Raw genomic sequence first — 17932 nt, forward strand, 5'->3', positions numbered from 1 at the left:
AAAAAGAACTGGCCCCAAAACTGAGCTGTGGGGAACACCCGCTGTGACTGGTCGCCAAGTGGGTTTAATTCCATTCACCACTACTCTTTGGGCCTCGCCATCCAGCCAGTTTTTTACCCAGCAAAGCATATGCCCGTCCAAGCCATAAGCAGCCGGTTTCTCCAGGAGAATGCTGTGGGGAAATAGTGTTAAAGGCTTTAGTAAAGTCTGGGTAAACAACATCCACAGCCTTTTCCTCATCCACTAAGTGGGTCATCTTGTCACAGGAGGAGATCAGGTTAGTCAAGCAGAAGCTGCCTTTCATAAACCCGTACTGACTGGGCCTGATCACCTGGTTGTCCTGTACGTGCCACTTATGCACTGTCAAATGCTGTTCTGCTGCAGCTGGCTCCACAGAGCAGGCTTTCTCCGTAACAAGAGAAGGGCTAAAAGTATCCTGCAGGTGTAAAGGTGGTCTTTTTTGCAGCTAGGTGCTGTTAAGGCTACCAGCAGTGTTCAAAGTGGTGTGCTTTTCTTTTGAATAACCTTGTTTTTCTAGGAGTGCTTTCACTGTTCAAGATGTTTCTCTCTCTTTTTTTTTTAATATGTAGAACATTTCTGTCACATGTTGTATCTTACTGCATGACTAGACATGATTAGTCCTCTTCAGGAGGCCATCAGGCTCTGTTTGCACAGGGCAACAAGTGGCCTGCCATCTGTCAAAACAGAGCAGTGTGGGTTTTTTACTCCTGTCTCCCTTTAGAAACAGTTTGGTCTGGAAGTGTTGCCTTAAAGGCTATTTTAATGCATACCAGGGCTTGATATAGGATGGAATATACTGAGCAAATTCAGCAGACTCCAGATGATATTACCCTGGCATCCATTAAGAGAAAGTGCACGGGCTGGTGTGTTTTATATAGGCCATACCATTTGCACAGCCCAGTGATTATTTTACTCTTCGATCATCTGTGTATCTTCATCTTCAGCCTGAAAGTATGCAGACAGCACAGAGTTTAAATTTGGAATTAAGCTATGAACAGAGGACAAAAATAGTGCCCAGTTGGGTAGTTGTCGTGGTTTAACCCCAGCCAGCAACTAAGCACCACGCAGCCACTCATTCACTCCCCCCCATCCAGTGGGATGGAGGAGAAAATCGGGAAAAGAAGCAAAACTTGTGGGTTGAGATAAGAACGGCTTAATAGAACAGAAAAGAAGAAACTAATGATGATAATGATAGCACTAATAAAATGACAACAGTAGTAATAAAAGGATTGGAATGTACAATTGATGCGCAGGGCAATTGCTCACCACCCACTGATCGCCACCCAGCCAGTCCCCGAGTGGTGATTCCCCGCCCCCCCTTCCCAGTTCCTATACTAAATGGGACGTCCCATGGTATGGAATACACCGTTGGCCAGTTTGGGTCAGGTGCCCTGGCTGTGTCCTGTGCCAACTTCTTGTGCCCCTCCGTCTTTCTCGCTGGCTGGGCATGAGAAGCTGAAAAACCCCTTGACTATAGTCCAAACACTACTGACCAACAACTGAAAACATCAGTGTTATCAACATTCTTCCCATACTGAACTCAAAACATAGCACGGTACCAGCTACTAGGAAGACAGTTAACTCTATCCCAGCTGAAACCAGGACAGTAGTAAGTGTATCTCTCTATCATGGTGGACTGGGACAATCCTCACAGTTCCTCCAACACGCTTGGTACGGGAACAGTGAAGTTGTGTGAAGCACCTCACTTTCACAAAAGGGATGGATTCACAAGCTTTTCAGAGATCTGCCTGTTTCTGTTCCTTGACATGTCAAAAATAATTATTCTCTATAAGGAAAAAAGATTGTTTTCAATTAACTTTTATGTTATATGTTACAAATCTACAAGTATGTGAGATAGAGACAAAAGCCACATTAGATGCATGAAGACTAATCAGCATTTATCCATTTATATCTCTCATAGTGATTGTCTCAGCACACACTGAGATTACTTGTCTTAGCTCCTTTGGGTTTGTTTACACAAGAGAGTGGCATAAATGTAAAATACATAGATGTATGCATCTAGGTAGACCACTGCAACAGGTTACATGGATGTTCTTACTGCAGTGTAAATGAGGATGACTGTGTCTTCAACTCCTGAATTTATTTCTGAAGAAAAAGATTTAGCTCAAGTTGGTTTAAATACATTGAAGTTCAAATAAATAAAATGGGACAAAGATGTGATGAACTTTCTTGTCTCTCTTTGATTAAAAGTTGTGCCCAGTTGAGTTTAGATAACTGATGGGTCTGCTTCACGCTGAAATAAGAGCATCCAAACTGATTAGGCAGGTGCTGCTTAGAATTTTACACAAAGTTTTGGCCACTGGAAGCAGCACAGAGTGGTGCTGGCAGGGACAGGTCATCATGAAGAAGCTTTTGCTGGTACATGACTTTTCTCTGGCTTAACAAAAGGCTGGTCTAAACAGGTGAGAGTTGAGCATGTTTTCCAGCGTGCACTGTGGGAGCCAAACCTGAATTTCATGAAGAAAATAAAGTTTGTTCACAGTGCAAGAGGCCTCAATCGATGAAAAACTACAGTTGCACAGCATAAGCAGTGTGACATGAATCTCGCTCACATGCTTGCTTTAAAAGAAAAAGAAGTCCTGTTAAAAGGTTGGGTAGTAACTTTTTGTTCTTACAGGGGTCTTACCACTGTGGCCAGTGCAAACCAGGTTATACAGGAGACCAAGCCAGGGGATGCCAGGCTGAGAGGAGCTGCAGAAATCGAGCCCTCAATCCATGCAGTATCCATGCCCGTTGTATTGAGGAGAGGAGAGGAGAGGTGACATGTATTGTGAGTTCATAAATTCATGCATTTGTACAGTGAAAAATAGCCTTTTTTCAGCTGGAACTGAGGAAGCCTTTGTGGTCATTTTAGACAGTTGGGTGTTCTAACCAGATTATGGCACACTGGCCCAGACCAGCTACAAAAATAACTGAGCTGAGTCTATCTTGCAATTGTTTTCTTCTCGTAATATGTCTGTAACACAGCCATACTTATGTACCGTATTTGATGTGTCTGTGTAATTAGATCTTTTGGGAATGGCTTTTATAGACTTTCTATAGTGTCCTCAGAAAGGACTGTCAAGTGTCACTCTACAGAAGACAGCACAAGGACAAATTCCTCTCCTGGTGCTCAGCTGCATAGCTGTGAGTAGGGATCCTCTCTGCATACCCAATGTGCCTGTATTTGCCTGCTGATAGAGATGGTATTTTTCCAAGTGAGACTACAGATTCTAGGCAAGGTAGGCTGTACTGTGCTTTCCAGGTGTGGGAGCAAAGGAGCACCAAGTGGCATATGAACTTTCATTGTAAGAGTCTAACTGAAGTATATTACTTAGTTTTTCCAGCTTGCAAGTGGAAGCAAGAGACTAATCCTGCATCCTAAATTTGGATATAGTATGTGCTTTTGCTGGCACTTGCTTTGGTCTCATTTTTAAGTACATCTATTTCAAAGAAGAATCTAGGATATTTTAAGTCCGTGCTGTAATGGGAAGATGCCTAGATACTTGTGTTAGGCAAGTCCTCATTTTAAGGGGAGGCCAGAGTATGACATGCAGGTCTATGCATGTATCTTCAGTTACAACACAAATTAGGCATTGTTTTGAAACAATACCAACTTAATTGGCTAGGAGAAACTTGTGTGCAGATGCATGTGATTTGCTTGCTGATGCAAACAGTAACTGTTAGCACAGTTTTCTCTTAAAAATTCCTCTAGTTGCAGAGGTACTCTTGAGATACTGAGCAAAACACAGTCATCCCATCTAACCGTGGGCCCCTTACTGAGATGCTAGGTGCATATTCTGCCTAGGTCTCCTCTTTTCTTTTCCTCCACCTGCAGGTGAAGAACCAAAATTTATTCCTGACCAGTGTCTAAAAGAAATCTATAGCTCCCACTGAAATCATAAGGTGTTGCAGGCACACATTCCATTTAACATCAAGTCTTGGCTCTTTCTAGCTGTGCCTAGTTATAGAGAGCTTGAAACAAAGATTTTCCTTCCACATAGAAACATGCTGAAATGTACCTCATTGTACTTCAGTGTCTGTCCATGCCTTCTGTATGTTAGTGTTTTCAAGTCTGATGTAGGGTTTCCCTCTTGGATATTGCTACAGTGACTCATTAACCTTTTGGTAGTACTACCATCGTGTTTTATTGATAGTGTGGCATTGGCTGGGCTGGTGATGGTTATATTTGTGGAAAAGATGTTGACATTGATGGCTACCCTAACGAAGAACTCTTATGCTCTGCTGAAAACTGCAGAAAGGTAAGAAATTCTTTCTTAATCCTGCAGTAATTCATAACATGAAGGGGTGAAGAGAAATATTTTTTCAAGTTACTGAATTCCTCTGGATAAATTGTATTTAATTTGATTAATTGATTAATTAAAACAATAATAGAAAAATTCTTTCAAATTATGAAGGCATCCAGTTTACTTATAGAATGCAAGACATGTCTCTTTTTTTATCTAGGACAATTGCCGATTTGTCCCAAACTCTGGACAAGAAGATGCTGATGGTGATGGGATAGGAGATGCCTGTGATGACGATGCAGATGGAGATGGCATTCCCAATGAGCAGGTGCTGTGTATAGATCAGGGTGCACGGCTCTGTGCAAACAGAAGGATTTCACATTATGCAGTAGGCAGTGATTTTGAAATCTGGCTCACTAATATTTGCCACAGATTATCCCATACCCATCACTGTCAGCAGCTCTCTAAATCCTGTCTTTTTCTTTTACGTAATGCTCGCTATTATAAGACCTAAAATACCCAGGCTGTCTCACCCAGCCTTAAATCCCACCAGTGTATGCTCCATTATTATATTTTAGCATTGAATTCTAGACCTTTTTGTATACAGAACTTGTGTCTTTCTGTTACGCTCTCCTATAGCATGGCCTTCAGGAACATTACTTGCATTAGCGTCTTTCTTTTTAAAGAGCAGGTTGACCTAACATCACATTCTATGAGGGATCCAAAACGCACATAAATTAATAGGTGTCTTGCCAGTAACTTGAAAAAGCTTTGAATCATGTTCTCAAAGTGAAAGAGGTTTCCATGTGGGTACACTTCTGAAAAATATATCAGAATAAATTCAGACTGTAGGAGCTCTTTTGTGTTCATCCTGTATCCTCATATGCCCACTGTTGTTCTACATTAAGATACTTCTGCGGTATTGCTTAATGCATTTCCAAGGAAGACAACAAGAACACCCTGTCCAGAGCACAAATGTCCATGTGGAGCTAGGGCAGACTAGCAATTACAGGTCTGTCTCAGGCTGTTTTGCCACAGAGGCCAACCCTAAATTCTGGTAGCTTGAAGTAACTGGTTTTATTAATGTTATACAAAGAAAGATGTTAAATCCCTCTTCAACTGTAAATCTATATGCAGGTTCAGTACCTTCGCAATCAAGTAACTTCTATATTGTTGCTAAGCTTTGTTCTACCTCTGTGTGGGCAAGAGGATGAGGTCACGGGTGTGCTAGATAGGAGAGGAAAGTTTACACCATTTTGAAATAAAGTTTTTTCCATTTGCCTCCTGACAGTCTTAGAGAGTCAATAGAAGCTTGGTTGAAAAAAAAAAAAAAACCAAAAGACTTGGACCTTTTTGCATCCGAGTCCTGTTCCAAGTGTTTCAGCTTTGATTTGAGTCTACCAGAAGGGGGCAACGGCCTTTCACCAAAAGCATCGACAAACCTTGTCAGGGTCTCTGAACTGCAACTTTTGAGAAGGACCATGTAAGGAAGCCAGGGCACCAAAACAGGTTACTCACCATGGATGCCTCCAAACTGAGAATCAGAAGTCAAAGTTATAAATAAAGCCTTGTGATACTGGGTGTTTATGTTTAGGGTTCCCACAGTGTGGTTCAAAGCAGAGCCTTGAGGTAGCCAGTGGAATCTGATCCACAGCCAGTATTCACATAAAATGTCAAACTGCTCACAGTAATAATTTTTTATGAAAGTAGAAATAAGTACAAGAGTTATATAAATCTACTGAAGTAGAAATTAAAGATTCTGGACCCAGTTCATGTCTGATTTGGATCTGTGTCTCTTGCAGGATAACTGTGTCTTGGCTCCCAATGTTAACCAGAGAAATGGCGACCAAGATATCTTTGGAGATGCTTGTGACAATTGCCGCAATGTCCTGAATAATGACCAGAGGGACACAGATGGTGATGGGAAAGGAGATGCTTGTGATGATGACATGGATGGAGATGGTTGGTAATTCTTCACTTCCAGCTTCTCTGATGTTCTTGAAACTTTCCCAGGATGTGCTGTGTGTCTTAAGAGATATGCTGGTTTTGGCTGGGACTGGGGTTAAACCACGACACAAGATTTCCTGTCACCAGCTGCTAATTGTCATGTAACACCTTGTCTTTCTTCATGAAACCTGTGTTTGGAATCCGTTTCATTTAGATGAATATGTATCTTTTAGCCTCCATTGGAAGCACTGAACACTGGAACAGATAAACCAAGCCATGTTTCGTATATAAATTAAGGTTGTGGGTTATTCAGTAATTCCTTAAAGGTGCAAACATCCCAGAGTAGCCAGCTGCTGCCTGTCCCAGATGTCCAAGAGCAACGTAATGTATTATTTTCATTGCTGTAGGAGGCTTGAAAGAAGTGAAAAAATCACAACCTTTCAAATATAATAGCAAAGATAAAACGTCCCATCCTGTAAGCTGTGATACAGGAACAAGATTGAATGAATTCTGTAATTAATGAAGTGTGTGTGGTGGGGTTGAAAGCTGTTCTTTAGCATGATGCTTCTAACTTCTATTAAGTGAATTGATGCACACATAAGAAAGATTTGCTGTGCAGGCTTATAATGTCATTGCAAGATTAAATAGTTGCTGAAAAGGAATAGTGTCTTTTCTGTTCTTGATCTTTATGTTATCCAATAACAAAGACGGGAATTGTTTTTAATTAACATCCAATCCACTTTTCGCTAGGTATTAAGAACCTTTTGGATAATTGTCAGAGGATCCCCAACCAAGACCAGAAGGACAAGGATAATGATGGTGTTGGTGATGCCTGCGACAGCTGCCCTACAATCAGCAACCCAAACCAGGTTAGCAGGCAGAAGGAAAAAATACCCTTGTTTAGGGAAAGGGACTGTTGAAGTCCAAAAAGATGCAAAAGAATGAAGCAGACCATGTAGCCACAGTGCTTATCTTTTAACAGTAGGTATTCAGGAAAGTTTTACGGAGGTTCAAACTCTCCTGGCATGGGAAAGGGGAGCCACAAGGTGTATTCGTATAGCTTGGGATGTGGTTAGCACCTCTGCCCAGGCAGGGTCTTCTACTGTTGTGCTCTGAAACGTGGATGTGCTCCACTCCCATGGAGTCCAATGCCTGACTCCACAACAGTGATGTGATTTAGTTACACTTAGTATTTCTTTAATTAGGACAAAATCCTGGTGTCCTCATTTAGCAAAACCCTCACTGCTCCTATGTTAGAAGTCATTGAGAATTTTCATAATTTTTGAATACTGATTAAGCCCTTTGTGACTAACAAAAAATGCTGGAAACTTTAAAAAACCATGGTAGATTTTTAAAGCTGCTTAAGAAATCAACCTTGGTTAGAAATAAGAGATACTTATTTCCAGTAGTAGAGGAACCTTGCTTGAAATACTTATGTTGCTTGAACTGCTTAACCCTGTTTATTCATTGTCTGTCTTTTTTTCTTTAATAAAACTGACTTTTTGGTTAGATGGATGATGCAAACAAGGAAATAAGTTTTGTAAACCAAATGTTTTTCCATGCTTTTATTTTAATTGTATTTGATTTGGTTGTGGTTTAATTTAATACTGCCATTTTAAAAGATGGTCTGGTCTCAGCAGCTGATACTGGAACTTTCTCTGTTTCCTTTTGCAGTCAGATGTTGACAATGACCTGGTTGGAGATTCCTGCGATACCAATCAGGACAGGTATGCTGTGTTGTGGCTTGTAACAACAGCAGGGAATGGAAGAGGCTAGTCTTGAGTTGAAGCATGCTACTGATTCCTAGAGAGCTGTAATCCCTCATACTAGCCTGGATTTAATTTCAATACCTCCTCAAAGAGATGTTAGTTCAGAAACAATGTTATGATTTATCACCCTTGTTGGTTCACTTCCCTGTATCAGTACAGTTACAGGCCCTTCACCTTTAGCCCCATGTTCACACAGACTTCCTGTGAGTTTCTGTGGAAGTGACATTCAGAGCAGTTCTCTGGCTGTAAAACCCTGAGCACTGCTCAGAGCTTCTTAGTGAGGTAACATCTTTTTTTCTTTTTTTTTTTATTTTTCATTCCTCTTTTCTTTCTTTTTTTCTTTAGCAGAAATTTCACAGTTAAGGGCCTGTATGTTTCTCCATAAAAACCTAGTGTTTCAGAAATAGAATTTTATTACCAAGTGTAAAACATTTGAGATAAACTCCTTTGCTTTAGCACAGCAAGAGTGACAAGGCGCCTCTATGGCTTTTACATGCCCTGAGCATTCAGGGAGGAACGCAGCCTCTGCAAAACCAGCTTTTGGGGTGGCAAGTCCTCCCCTGTGCTCCTCTCAAAGCAAGAGGAAAGGGAAGTGATAAATCTTGTGCTGGCACAGCGTTTCACCAGCCACAGACAGCTGCAAAGGTCTACCCCCAGGGTTGTTGGTGCTGCTGTCTGGGACAGTAAGTGTGGGGAGCCCACTTCCCTGCCTCCACAGGGAGCACTCCCAGTCTTGGGCCAGTAGTTGCCAAGATCCCCAGCTGGGAGCCGTTTTACTCTTAAGTAGATATGCCCTTGGTTTTTTCCGGTTTTTTAAAAAAGGACATGTTTTCTTTTTCTCCTCAAACCTAACTAATGTGTATGAAGAGCTTCCTGGTAGAAATGCTATAGCTCTCCCTGAGGCTAACCTTGCAACAGATATATGTGCATGGTCCTCATTGCATTTTATTTCAAGAATGTGCAAACATTAGTTGCTCTGACCTAAAATTAAAGCACCTTTCTTAAGCAGGGAGAGATAGGTGGGAATATGCAGAGCTATAAGCTGCAGCACTGCCTTAATTTGGCTGCCTGTCACTTCTGCTCTGCCTGTGCTAGGCAAAAAGCTACTGAGGGGAAACATGCCTGCTTATCACCAGCAACCTTTTTGTTTATGGTGCGTGTCCAAAACACACCTGACTTCAGGCCATTTTTTTGCACAGATGCACTTAACTGTTGGCATGGAGAAAAAATGCAGCCCTATAACTTCCCAAACACTTTTCTATAGTTTGTGTCCCTGTTCCTGGTAACTCTTCACTGTAACCAGCTGATGCAGCCAAGGGCTGGAGGGGTACTTGGGAGCTAGAGACTTTTTCCTCTATTTCTTGCTTCGCTGCTGCCCTGTGTGACTGTAATGTAACAAAACTTGCTACGTAATAGGGTGAAAGTGGTGCTTGTTTTTAAACAAGTCTGATTTCAGGTGCTTATGCAGAGTCTCTCAGAAATGTTTATTCACACTCACACCTGCACGTTCATGAGCACCAAGACACTTGTGGACAACGTGTGACAAGGGACACCAGCTGTTAAGCTCTTGCTGTCTCCTGGGTGCCTTCTGATTGGTGACACTGCACTTGTCAGATGTGCCTTACATGCCCTTTAGGAGTGGATGTTGTCTGGGATCTTGGGCTCTGGTGTCTTTTCCCACTCCCTGTAAGGCTTCTTTTTCTTTTCCTTGTCTGAGTATTTTTATAGCTCCAGGCTTACTCTTCATCCTCCTGCCACCTTATCATACAGTCTTTGTTCCTTGTGTCCTCGCTGTTGAGCCACCTGAGCGACACCAGGTCGTGGTGCCCCACTGGTCTATTTCAGCTCTGGGGGTGCCTCTAGTGCATTGCTGCTCAGGCACCCGTGCTGTCCCCCGTGAAGAGGCAGGAGCTGATGCTGGCATACCATTTCTTTTTGTCTCTGTGCTTGTAGCGACGGCGATGGGCACCAGGACAGCACAGACAATTGCCCCACCATCATTAACAGCTCCCAGCTGGACACGGATAAGGATGGGTTGGGTGACGAGTGTGACGAGGACGATGATAATGATGGCATTCCTGACCTCTTGCCCCCAGGCCCTGACAACTGCAGGCTGGTCCCCAACCCAGGGCAGGAAGATGATAATGGTAAGATGGGTCTTCAGGAGCCATTTCGGTACTTAGGCACTACACCTTTCCCCAGGCATTGCACATGCGCACCAGGATCTGACACAGTCTCCATGTGTGCATACACTCATCCCAGGAGGGGCCCCAACACACAGGGGCCTTTTGGCCAAGGCAGAGGTCCTCAGGTCCCCTCCCCGGGCACTGCAGCCATGGAGGCTGGGACTCTACCTGCTTCTCGGACACTCTGATCCAGTGGCTCAGCCAGATGTGGCTACTTGCTGCACCATAAATCTGCTTTCATTTCTCCAATGCATTCAGGCGATGGAGTCGGTGACATCTGCGAGTCTGATTTTGACCAGGATACAGTGATTGATCGGATTGATGTGTGCCCTGAGAATGCAGAGATCACCCTGACAGACTTCAGGGCCTATCAGACAGTGGTGCTGGATCCAGAGGGAGATGCACAGATTGATCCCAACTGGGTTGTTCTGAACCAGGTAAAAATATATCTGTTTTTTCTTACCTGTCTGAGAAAGATAATTTGAAAACCACAGTAAAACTGTCTCTGTAATTGCTGGACCTCTGGCAAACAAGTGAAAACTGGAAGCTGTTGGTTTATTGACTATTTTACAGGAATTATAATGAAGGAACTTTCTTTCAGCATATGATAGCTTTGAAGCTGGATGCTCCCAATAATCTAAAATAACTGCAGGCTGGTCAGCTTGTTCTGAGTGGGTTTCTCTGCTGCCGAGAAGGCAAACACAAGACTTTCGTGTCATCCTATTGAAATATTTCTGTAGGAAACCATTTCATGAATCCTTCCCAGAATTTGAAAGTCTGACGTGCTGGGTAGCAGAGCATTTACTCCTAGATGGAGTCCAATAACTGTTATTTACACTAACAAATTTTAGCCTTCAAAAGGCTAATGTGTTCTGAGTGACAAGGAATGTGCAATTTATTCCCATTGCCACCATCTCTGCTGAGCCAGCTCTGCCTTCCTTCGCCCAGTCCTGGCAGGCAGTTTAATCCTGAACTCCATGATCAAACTGTATGAGCTAAGCCTAGAAAAAGCTCTCTTCCTGCCTTCAGCCCTCTTTTGACACCCCTGGCCCAGTCCCTTCTCCAATTCTCACCAGGTTCAGTGATTTCCAGAAGATTGGGGTAGGGAAAGAAAGTATCAGAGTACCAGTATGGCCAATTCTGCAATGGGAAAAGAAAAATCCTTCCTGACTCAGGGCACACAAGCAGCTGAAACATTAGTATTTGATTATAGTTCTCATTTTAATTCAGAGCTACAAGTGTTACAGACAGGTTGTGAGCAAATGGAGGAGATGGGTGGAGGGGTGCTAGAGGGATGCCAGAAGAGGCTGCCAGGCTTAGCCAACCCAGCTTGTCACACACACTAACCACCCTGAATTTATTCTTACAGGGCATGGAAATTGTGCAGACTATGAACAGCGATCCTGGCCTTGCTGTTGGTATGTACCCACTTCCGAGATTGACATTTTACAGCAGAAAACTTAGAGCATGTGAACGCATTTTCTGCAGACTTGTTTTTAACCTCTGTATATCCTCAGGTTACACAGCTTTTAATGGCGTTGACTTTGAGGGCACTTTTCATGTGAACACGGTGACAGATGACGACTACGCTGGCTTTATTTTTGGTTATCAAGACAGCTCTAGCTTTTATGTGGTAATGTGGAAACAGACTGAACAGACATACTGGCAAGCGACTCCCTTCAGAGCTGTTGCAGAGCCTGGCATTCAGCTAAAGGTACTGGTCGTGGCTCCTAGCTGGGGACACAGTGGTCACCACAGCCTGGCTACACCATCCTGCCATCTGTTGGCCATGCCACCCTACCATCTGACTGCCATGGGCTAAGCCGTCATGCCGTGCATTGGCCAAGCCATTGCATTGCATGTTACTGCTGTTCTCTCCCTGCAACAGGTGTCAAAACTTCCAAGTCAGGCGGCTGCCACACAGCCCTTTTAATAGCACCATTTTTAAGGAACTTCATCTCCAGTCTTGCCCCTGCTCATCAGCTGGAGTGTTTAGTCTCTGCTGTCATTGTGCTCTGACTGTAATTGGTCAAACCGCTTCCCTTCTCCTTGGTCCAGGTACTCAGCTGCTTCTCCATGCAAGCACTGGCTGCAGTTATCCAAGAGAAGCTAGGGGCTTGTGAGCAGGAGGGAGGGTGCTTCTGCAGACCTGCTCCCCACTACAAAAAGACAGAGCTCCTGAAAGTAACAATTCTCTGTGGTCAACATTGGAAAATTGTATTTCTGCAGGCTGTGAAATCCAAGACAGGCCCTGGCGAGCACCTCCGCAACTCCCTCTGGCACACAGGCGACACCAGTGATCAGGTCAGGCTGCTGTGGAAGGACCCCCGAAATGTAGGGTGGAAAGACAAAGTCTCCTACCGCTGGTTCTTGCAGCACAGACCCCAGATCGGTTATATCAGGTAAGAGAGGAAAGGATAGATAGAGTGCAGATGCATGTCTGCCTAAACTGTTGTTTCTCAACACCTAATTCAGATGATAACCTAAGAATTTGTAGTCTGTCTGGACTTTGCACTGATAAAGCCTTATAACAGGTTAGACTTTTGAAATTCAGCCTGCAGTTCTTTTCCTAGGAAAGACAATTCCAAGCTAAGCCTGTTTGTAACTGAGGTTTTCTACCATCTGGCTGTTGTAACTGTGCCCTACCTTAACAAGCCCTTTTCTGGCTTTAATACCTTGTTTTCCGAGCTACTACTGGCCACTGATCTGAAAAACAATGCATTTCAGAATTAATTAATTTTGATCTTTTAAAATATTTTTTTCTGGAATTGTGATAGTTCATTTACATATTCTGGGATAACAGAATTAATAAAAGTTGTCCACTTAAAGGTTGAGATTGCAAGATCAGTGATTATCCTGATGTGATAGATTTGAGATTACACAGCATATATTCAGAAAGTTTGTCAAAGCTACGTAATGCATGTTATCTATTCTTATTTTGTTATTTTTGGGGAAAAATAGTTATTTAAAAAAAAATAAAAAATTCACCATTCAGGAGGAAACGTTTCACTCCGCAACATCCAGATCAGCAGGAATTATACTTGTAGATCATGGTTGATGTTAAAATGCAAAAAATAAACTGCTCTGGCATCATCAGCTCAGGTTTTGCAACCTTACAATAGAACAGAAATACAGGTAGAGTCAGTTGTTCTTCAAAAAATCACCACCCTGCAGCTGAGATGCAGTAACTTGATGGTATAATTATTCTACTTCCCTGGTGCAAAGCACCATCTTCAGTGGTAATTGGAGTGCGTATGTTTGACTTTATGCTAAAATGGATTAAGAACATTTATAAAGTCAATTATTGTGTCCCAGCCACAGGGAAGCAGTGAATAGATCTTGGGTGGCAACATTTTTCAGACCAAGCTGTTCGTGAAGCTGCTTCACAAGCAAACATCTGCCTGTGGTTGCAGTCTCTTGAGCCAGCCTAATTAATGCCCCCTGCAACTGGGAAAGGTAGCAAAGTCACTGTCACACAACCCTTTAAAAACTAAAGGCAGCCAGGCCTAAGGCGAACGTCTGCCAGCTCTCTGTCCACATCTCACTATGGTCTGTTTAGGCGAGATGCCATAGACCATAATGTGTTTAGCAAAGGTTTTCTGAGGCTTCAAGGAAGCCTAGGAAAAAGTCACTTGAGCCAGCCTCTCCCACGGAAATTTGAAAGACAACGAGTTCTATTCATTGTACAGATACTTTTGAACTGCCTCAGCAAATCAGGAAATAAACTCAGGAATGTAACACAATTTTTTTTTTTTCTTATTTTATGAAAAGACACAGGAACTTTCTTTCCCTTCACCACTCACTATTTTCTTGCATGTCAGACCAGCAGTGTCCTCATCCAAAACAGGGGCCTCCAGGCTCGTCGCCCTCTTAAGTCGTTTACCGAGTACCCCTGAGGCTGAGGACCTGGTGTAAACAGTGCTGCAACAGCTCAGTTGGCTCCAGTGTGGTCCTGCTCAAGCCCTCCATACAGGGCACACACTGGGGAGCTGGCAGGGCGCAGCTGTTCCCAGAGATATTTGGGAATTTGACGATGGGTTTTCTAACAAGAAGATGCCAGATCATCAAAACTGTTCCTGGAATTAATCATATTCACATTTTTAAAGAAATCTCACAGTCAAGTTAAGATTCCAAATGGTTTGTTTGAATTTTTGCCTATTTAAAAAGGAAAAAGTTTAGCTTCAAACTGTGTGAGGCAATACCATCTGGCCTTCCTCAACCGATCTAATCTGGTTCTCCCTTTCTCCTGTAACTATTGACTGTGGAACTTTTCAAGAGTTAAAGCTCTCAGCCTGACTAACTACAGGAGAAAAATATTCCAAATCTTTTGTAGGCTGTGTAAAAAAACAACCACCACCAAATGCTCTCCCTGCCCAGCTCTTGCCAGCGTGCAGCGTTGCTCCAGTCCCCAGCCTACCGAGAGCTATCCTAACTGCTTTTTCTTGCCTGGGCTAGATAGGGGGATAGCGCGTCGAAGGCTTGGGTCACCACGGATAATGAAAATACATCTATGAATGTTGCAGCCTTGGAAAAGACCTAACAGAGCTTCTGTTTGCTTTCATTCAGGGCAAGATTTTATGAAGGCTCCGACCTAGTGGCAGACTCCGGTGTAACTATAGACACCACAATGCGTGGAGGACGGCTTGGAGTTTTCTGCTTCTCTCAGGAAAACATTATCTGGTCCAACCTGAAATATCGCTGCAATGGTAATGCTGCTCTCATGTCATTTTAGCTAACAACTAGCAAGTGACCATGAAGAACTGGTAGTGTGGCTGTTGGATTAAGCCATTTTGCATCCTTTCCTTTGCTTTTCATTTGCAAGTTATTCACAGCTGTGAAACGCCTCCCCCGACACCAGCAGCACACTGCAGCCCAGCCAGACGGAACTAACACCTCACAACCACTCCTCCCAGAGCAGTCACTCTGCTGCAGAGATTGTGCCAACTAAGTAGTATAGCTGTCATCAGAGAATTAGAAGCGTTATTTAAAACCAACCAACCATGTGAGCTGTACATGCGCAATATACTGAGGCCATCATGTATGTAGGATGCCTCAAGCTCTGAATACAAGGTGAAATAAACCCAGAGAGCCAGTGGGATCAGTCACCAGCTGTCAGTGTCACTCGTGCACTTGCTGGTTGCTCCTGTCTGTGGGAGGACAAGACCATAAGATGCCCTTCCTCCCTTGGAGGAATCCTTCTCAGACTCTATGGGAGTGTGCTGGCTTGCTCCTCAGTGTAAGAGCCTCGCAGCTTAGCCCTGATCTCCCACTATATGGAATAACTCAAACCTTGGTTACTCACACAGAAGCTGGTCATGTCAGGGTATTTCTGCCCTGGCAGCAGTTCAGCTAGCTTGAAGTGGAATTGGAAGGGCTGCCCCCCTCCTCTCAGCATCAACCCTGACCCAACCAAGGCAGCCTTAGGAAACAGGTTACCAGCCAAGCTGGAATAGTTTCCTTGTCTGCTTTCTGTGGATCCAAGAAGCCTAGCCCAGGTCTGCAGCAGATAGCACTGCACAGCCAGACCCTGGCTCTGTAGCTTGTTCGGGCAATGGACTCTGTCTCTTGGGCACTCAGTACACCTAGGCTGGTGCTTGGAGGTCATGGTTAAACAGAGGAACTTCTAGGCAGTGCTGCTTACAATTACAAATTACTTGGTAAGAGTCTCAAACACTATATGGCTTCCCAGAAAACATGCTTCAAAGCTGCCACTGAAGTCACAGATACTTTCCTGGCAGTGAGCAAGGCAGTGGCTTTGCTGCAGGTGCTGCAGCAAGTCAACGAAACCCACTCGAAGAAGACTCTGGAGTCCCCAAATATTCCTGCTTTCATTTCAGACAAGTTCCTACATTTGCAGAAAAAGCTTAAAAAGAATTTTCAACCCTCAAAAAAAAAAAAGAAGTGATCAACAAAAAGCAAAGGACTTGCCTCTTTTTTTTCTATATTGTGTGTATTTATATAGTTACATCCCTTTTTGAGTTTGGAGTTACCTATCCTGCATCAGGGTGGAAATAACCAGAGTAAAGGTGAGGTCATGCAGTTGAACATCATTGCTATGGCTCCATCTCTGGCTACAGCTTTAGCTTTGCCTGCAGGTTAGCTTTGTGGCACTCAAAATGTTCTGGGATCTGGCAAAAGCACACTGCAAACTCAATGCTTCAAACAGAACTGTAGTTACTTTTATGACATTGACCCAGCTCCAGCTCCCTTCGCCAACTTTGAAGTTTTTCTACCAGTTGCTATTGGTCCTTGGATTAATGTTTCTGTCCCTTCTTGTGGTGTGGGGAACCATCACAGGGAAGCTGAATTAGAATACGTGAAAAATAGAGATGCTGACGCTACGAACATGTTTGGGGTACAGAGCAAGACATCCACTTTTTCTGCCTTTCTGGTCAGTACCTATTAATAAAAAATGTAAGAGTGGAAGCCACAAAGTTTTCAGGTGGAAATGTAAGTTGAAGATTGATAGTACTCCATTATGGGCTGGCTCTGTAGCACTCACTGTCTTGTTAGCCGCTCTGTGCTTCTCAGTGGTGTACAGCTAAAACTGAAAACATTCCCTGTTCATTCTTAATGTGTAAACAAAAGAGAAGGCATATTACCTAAAAAAAAAAAAAAAGTGGGTAACTCATTAATTTCAGTGCTCCTTGATTTTGTCAGAAGAGACTAAACTTTTGCACGTTTTCCTGTTTTCAGACACCATCCCAGAGGACTTTCAAGAATTTCAAGCTCAGCAATTTGGCGTTGGTGATATTTAAGAAGGAAAAGCAAACTAACATTGCTATTGCAAACAATAAAACAATGTATTTTAAATCCTTATATGACTGTTTTAAGAGTGCACACCGCAGCTTGTTCTCATTGATGTGACTGTCACAACTTTTTTTTTGTATAAAAGTGAAAATAAAAAGGAGACAAAATAGAGCGGGGCTTCCTTGTTTTCAGATTTGCCCTAAAATCTAGGGAACAGCATGTAATAGAGTGACACTAGCTTAAAACATTCTCAGGAGAAGTTTGAATCTATTGCCATTTCGGATTCTATATTAAACAGGGTGGGGATGAAAGCACGATTCTGCCTATCTGCAATGTGTCAAAAACAACAGGTTGCATCTCAGCATGAAGTGGTTGGGAACTGTCTGGCCAAGCCAAGGGCTTCTTAGTACCTTTCCAGTCCTGCTAAGAAAAAGTTTTATTTCCTTTAGGGCAGTTTAACTCCTTTGGACTTTGGCAGACCTCCTCTAAGAACTCTGTTAGACCTCCCTGCCCTCCTATTGCCAGAAAACTATGAGTAACACTGCCACATCCTATAAAAGCATAAATGCTGACTGCAGGGCATTGTAGTCACATCTTATGACTTGCATGTGACTACAACAAAAAAAAGACATATGAAGATAAATGCAGAATCACCTATGGAGAGAAAATAATCCTAATTTTCACATACACAAAGCCAGGCTTTCACCTGCTGTTCCCACTCAGAGCCAAGCTATCTATCTCAGCAGGTACTACAGTCTTACAAAAATGTCACCGAGTTAAAAACTCAAACCACTGCATTAAGTGTTAGTAACCATTAGGAAAGGACCGGAGAACAAAAAGCCAAAAAAATTGTATCACAATGTACTCTATAATTTAAAGTATAGAAAGGTGTTGGATGCTGTGTGCATTTCTACTGCAGTATTCCTTTTCAAAATGGAGCTAGGAAAGGAAGGGAGGACAAGTTCCACAGACAGGTGAAGGGCAGGATATTGCAGCCTATAGGAGAGTAAAA

General features: G+C 43.1%; 1 protein-coding gene across 1 annotated transcript in view; it reads left to right on the top strand.

The window, feature by feature from the left end:
• THBS4 (thrombospondin 4) overlaps positions 1-17062 on the top strand; it is a 40668-nt gene extending 23606 nt beyond the window's left edge. Inside the window, exons 10-22 of the mRNA XM_049794404.1 lie at positions 2660-2812; positions 4179-4283; positions 4489-4596; positions 6071-6230; positions 6966-7084; positions 7890-7942; positions 9938-10131; positions 10429-10607; positions 11540-11588; positions 11688-11884; positions 12400-12572; positions 14737-14876; positions 16867-17062. Of these exons, the coding sequence (XP_049650361.1) occupies positions 2660-2812; positions 4179-4283; positions 4489-4596; positions 6071-6230; positions 6966-7084; positions 7890-7942; positions 9938-10131; positions 10429-10607; positions 11540-11588; positions 11688-11884; positions 12400-12572; positions 14737-14876; positions 16867-16928 (1692 nt within the window). The 3' untranslated portion in view covers positions 16929-17062. The remainder of the gene's footprint in view (positions 1-2659; positions 2813-4178; positions 4284-4488; positions 4597-6070; positions 6231-6965; positions 7085-7889; positions 7943-9937; positions 10132-10428; positions 10608-11539; positions 11589-11687; positions 11885-12399; positions 12573-14736; positions 14877-16866) is intronic.
• Positions 17063-17932: the final 870 nt, after the last annotated feature.

The sequence above is a fragment of the Accipiter gentilis genome, chromosome Z, assembly GCF_929443795.1.
Source record: "Accipiter gentilis chromosome Z, bAccGen1.1, whole genome shotgun sequence".
Lineage (NCBI taxonomy): Eukaryota > Metazoa > Chordata > Aves > Accipitriformes > Accipitridae > Astur > Astur gentilis.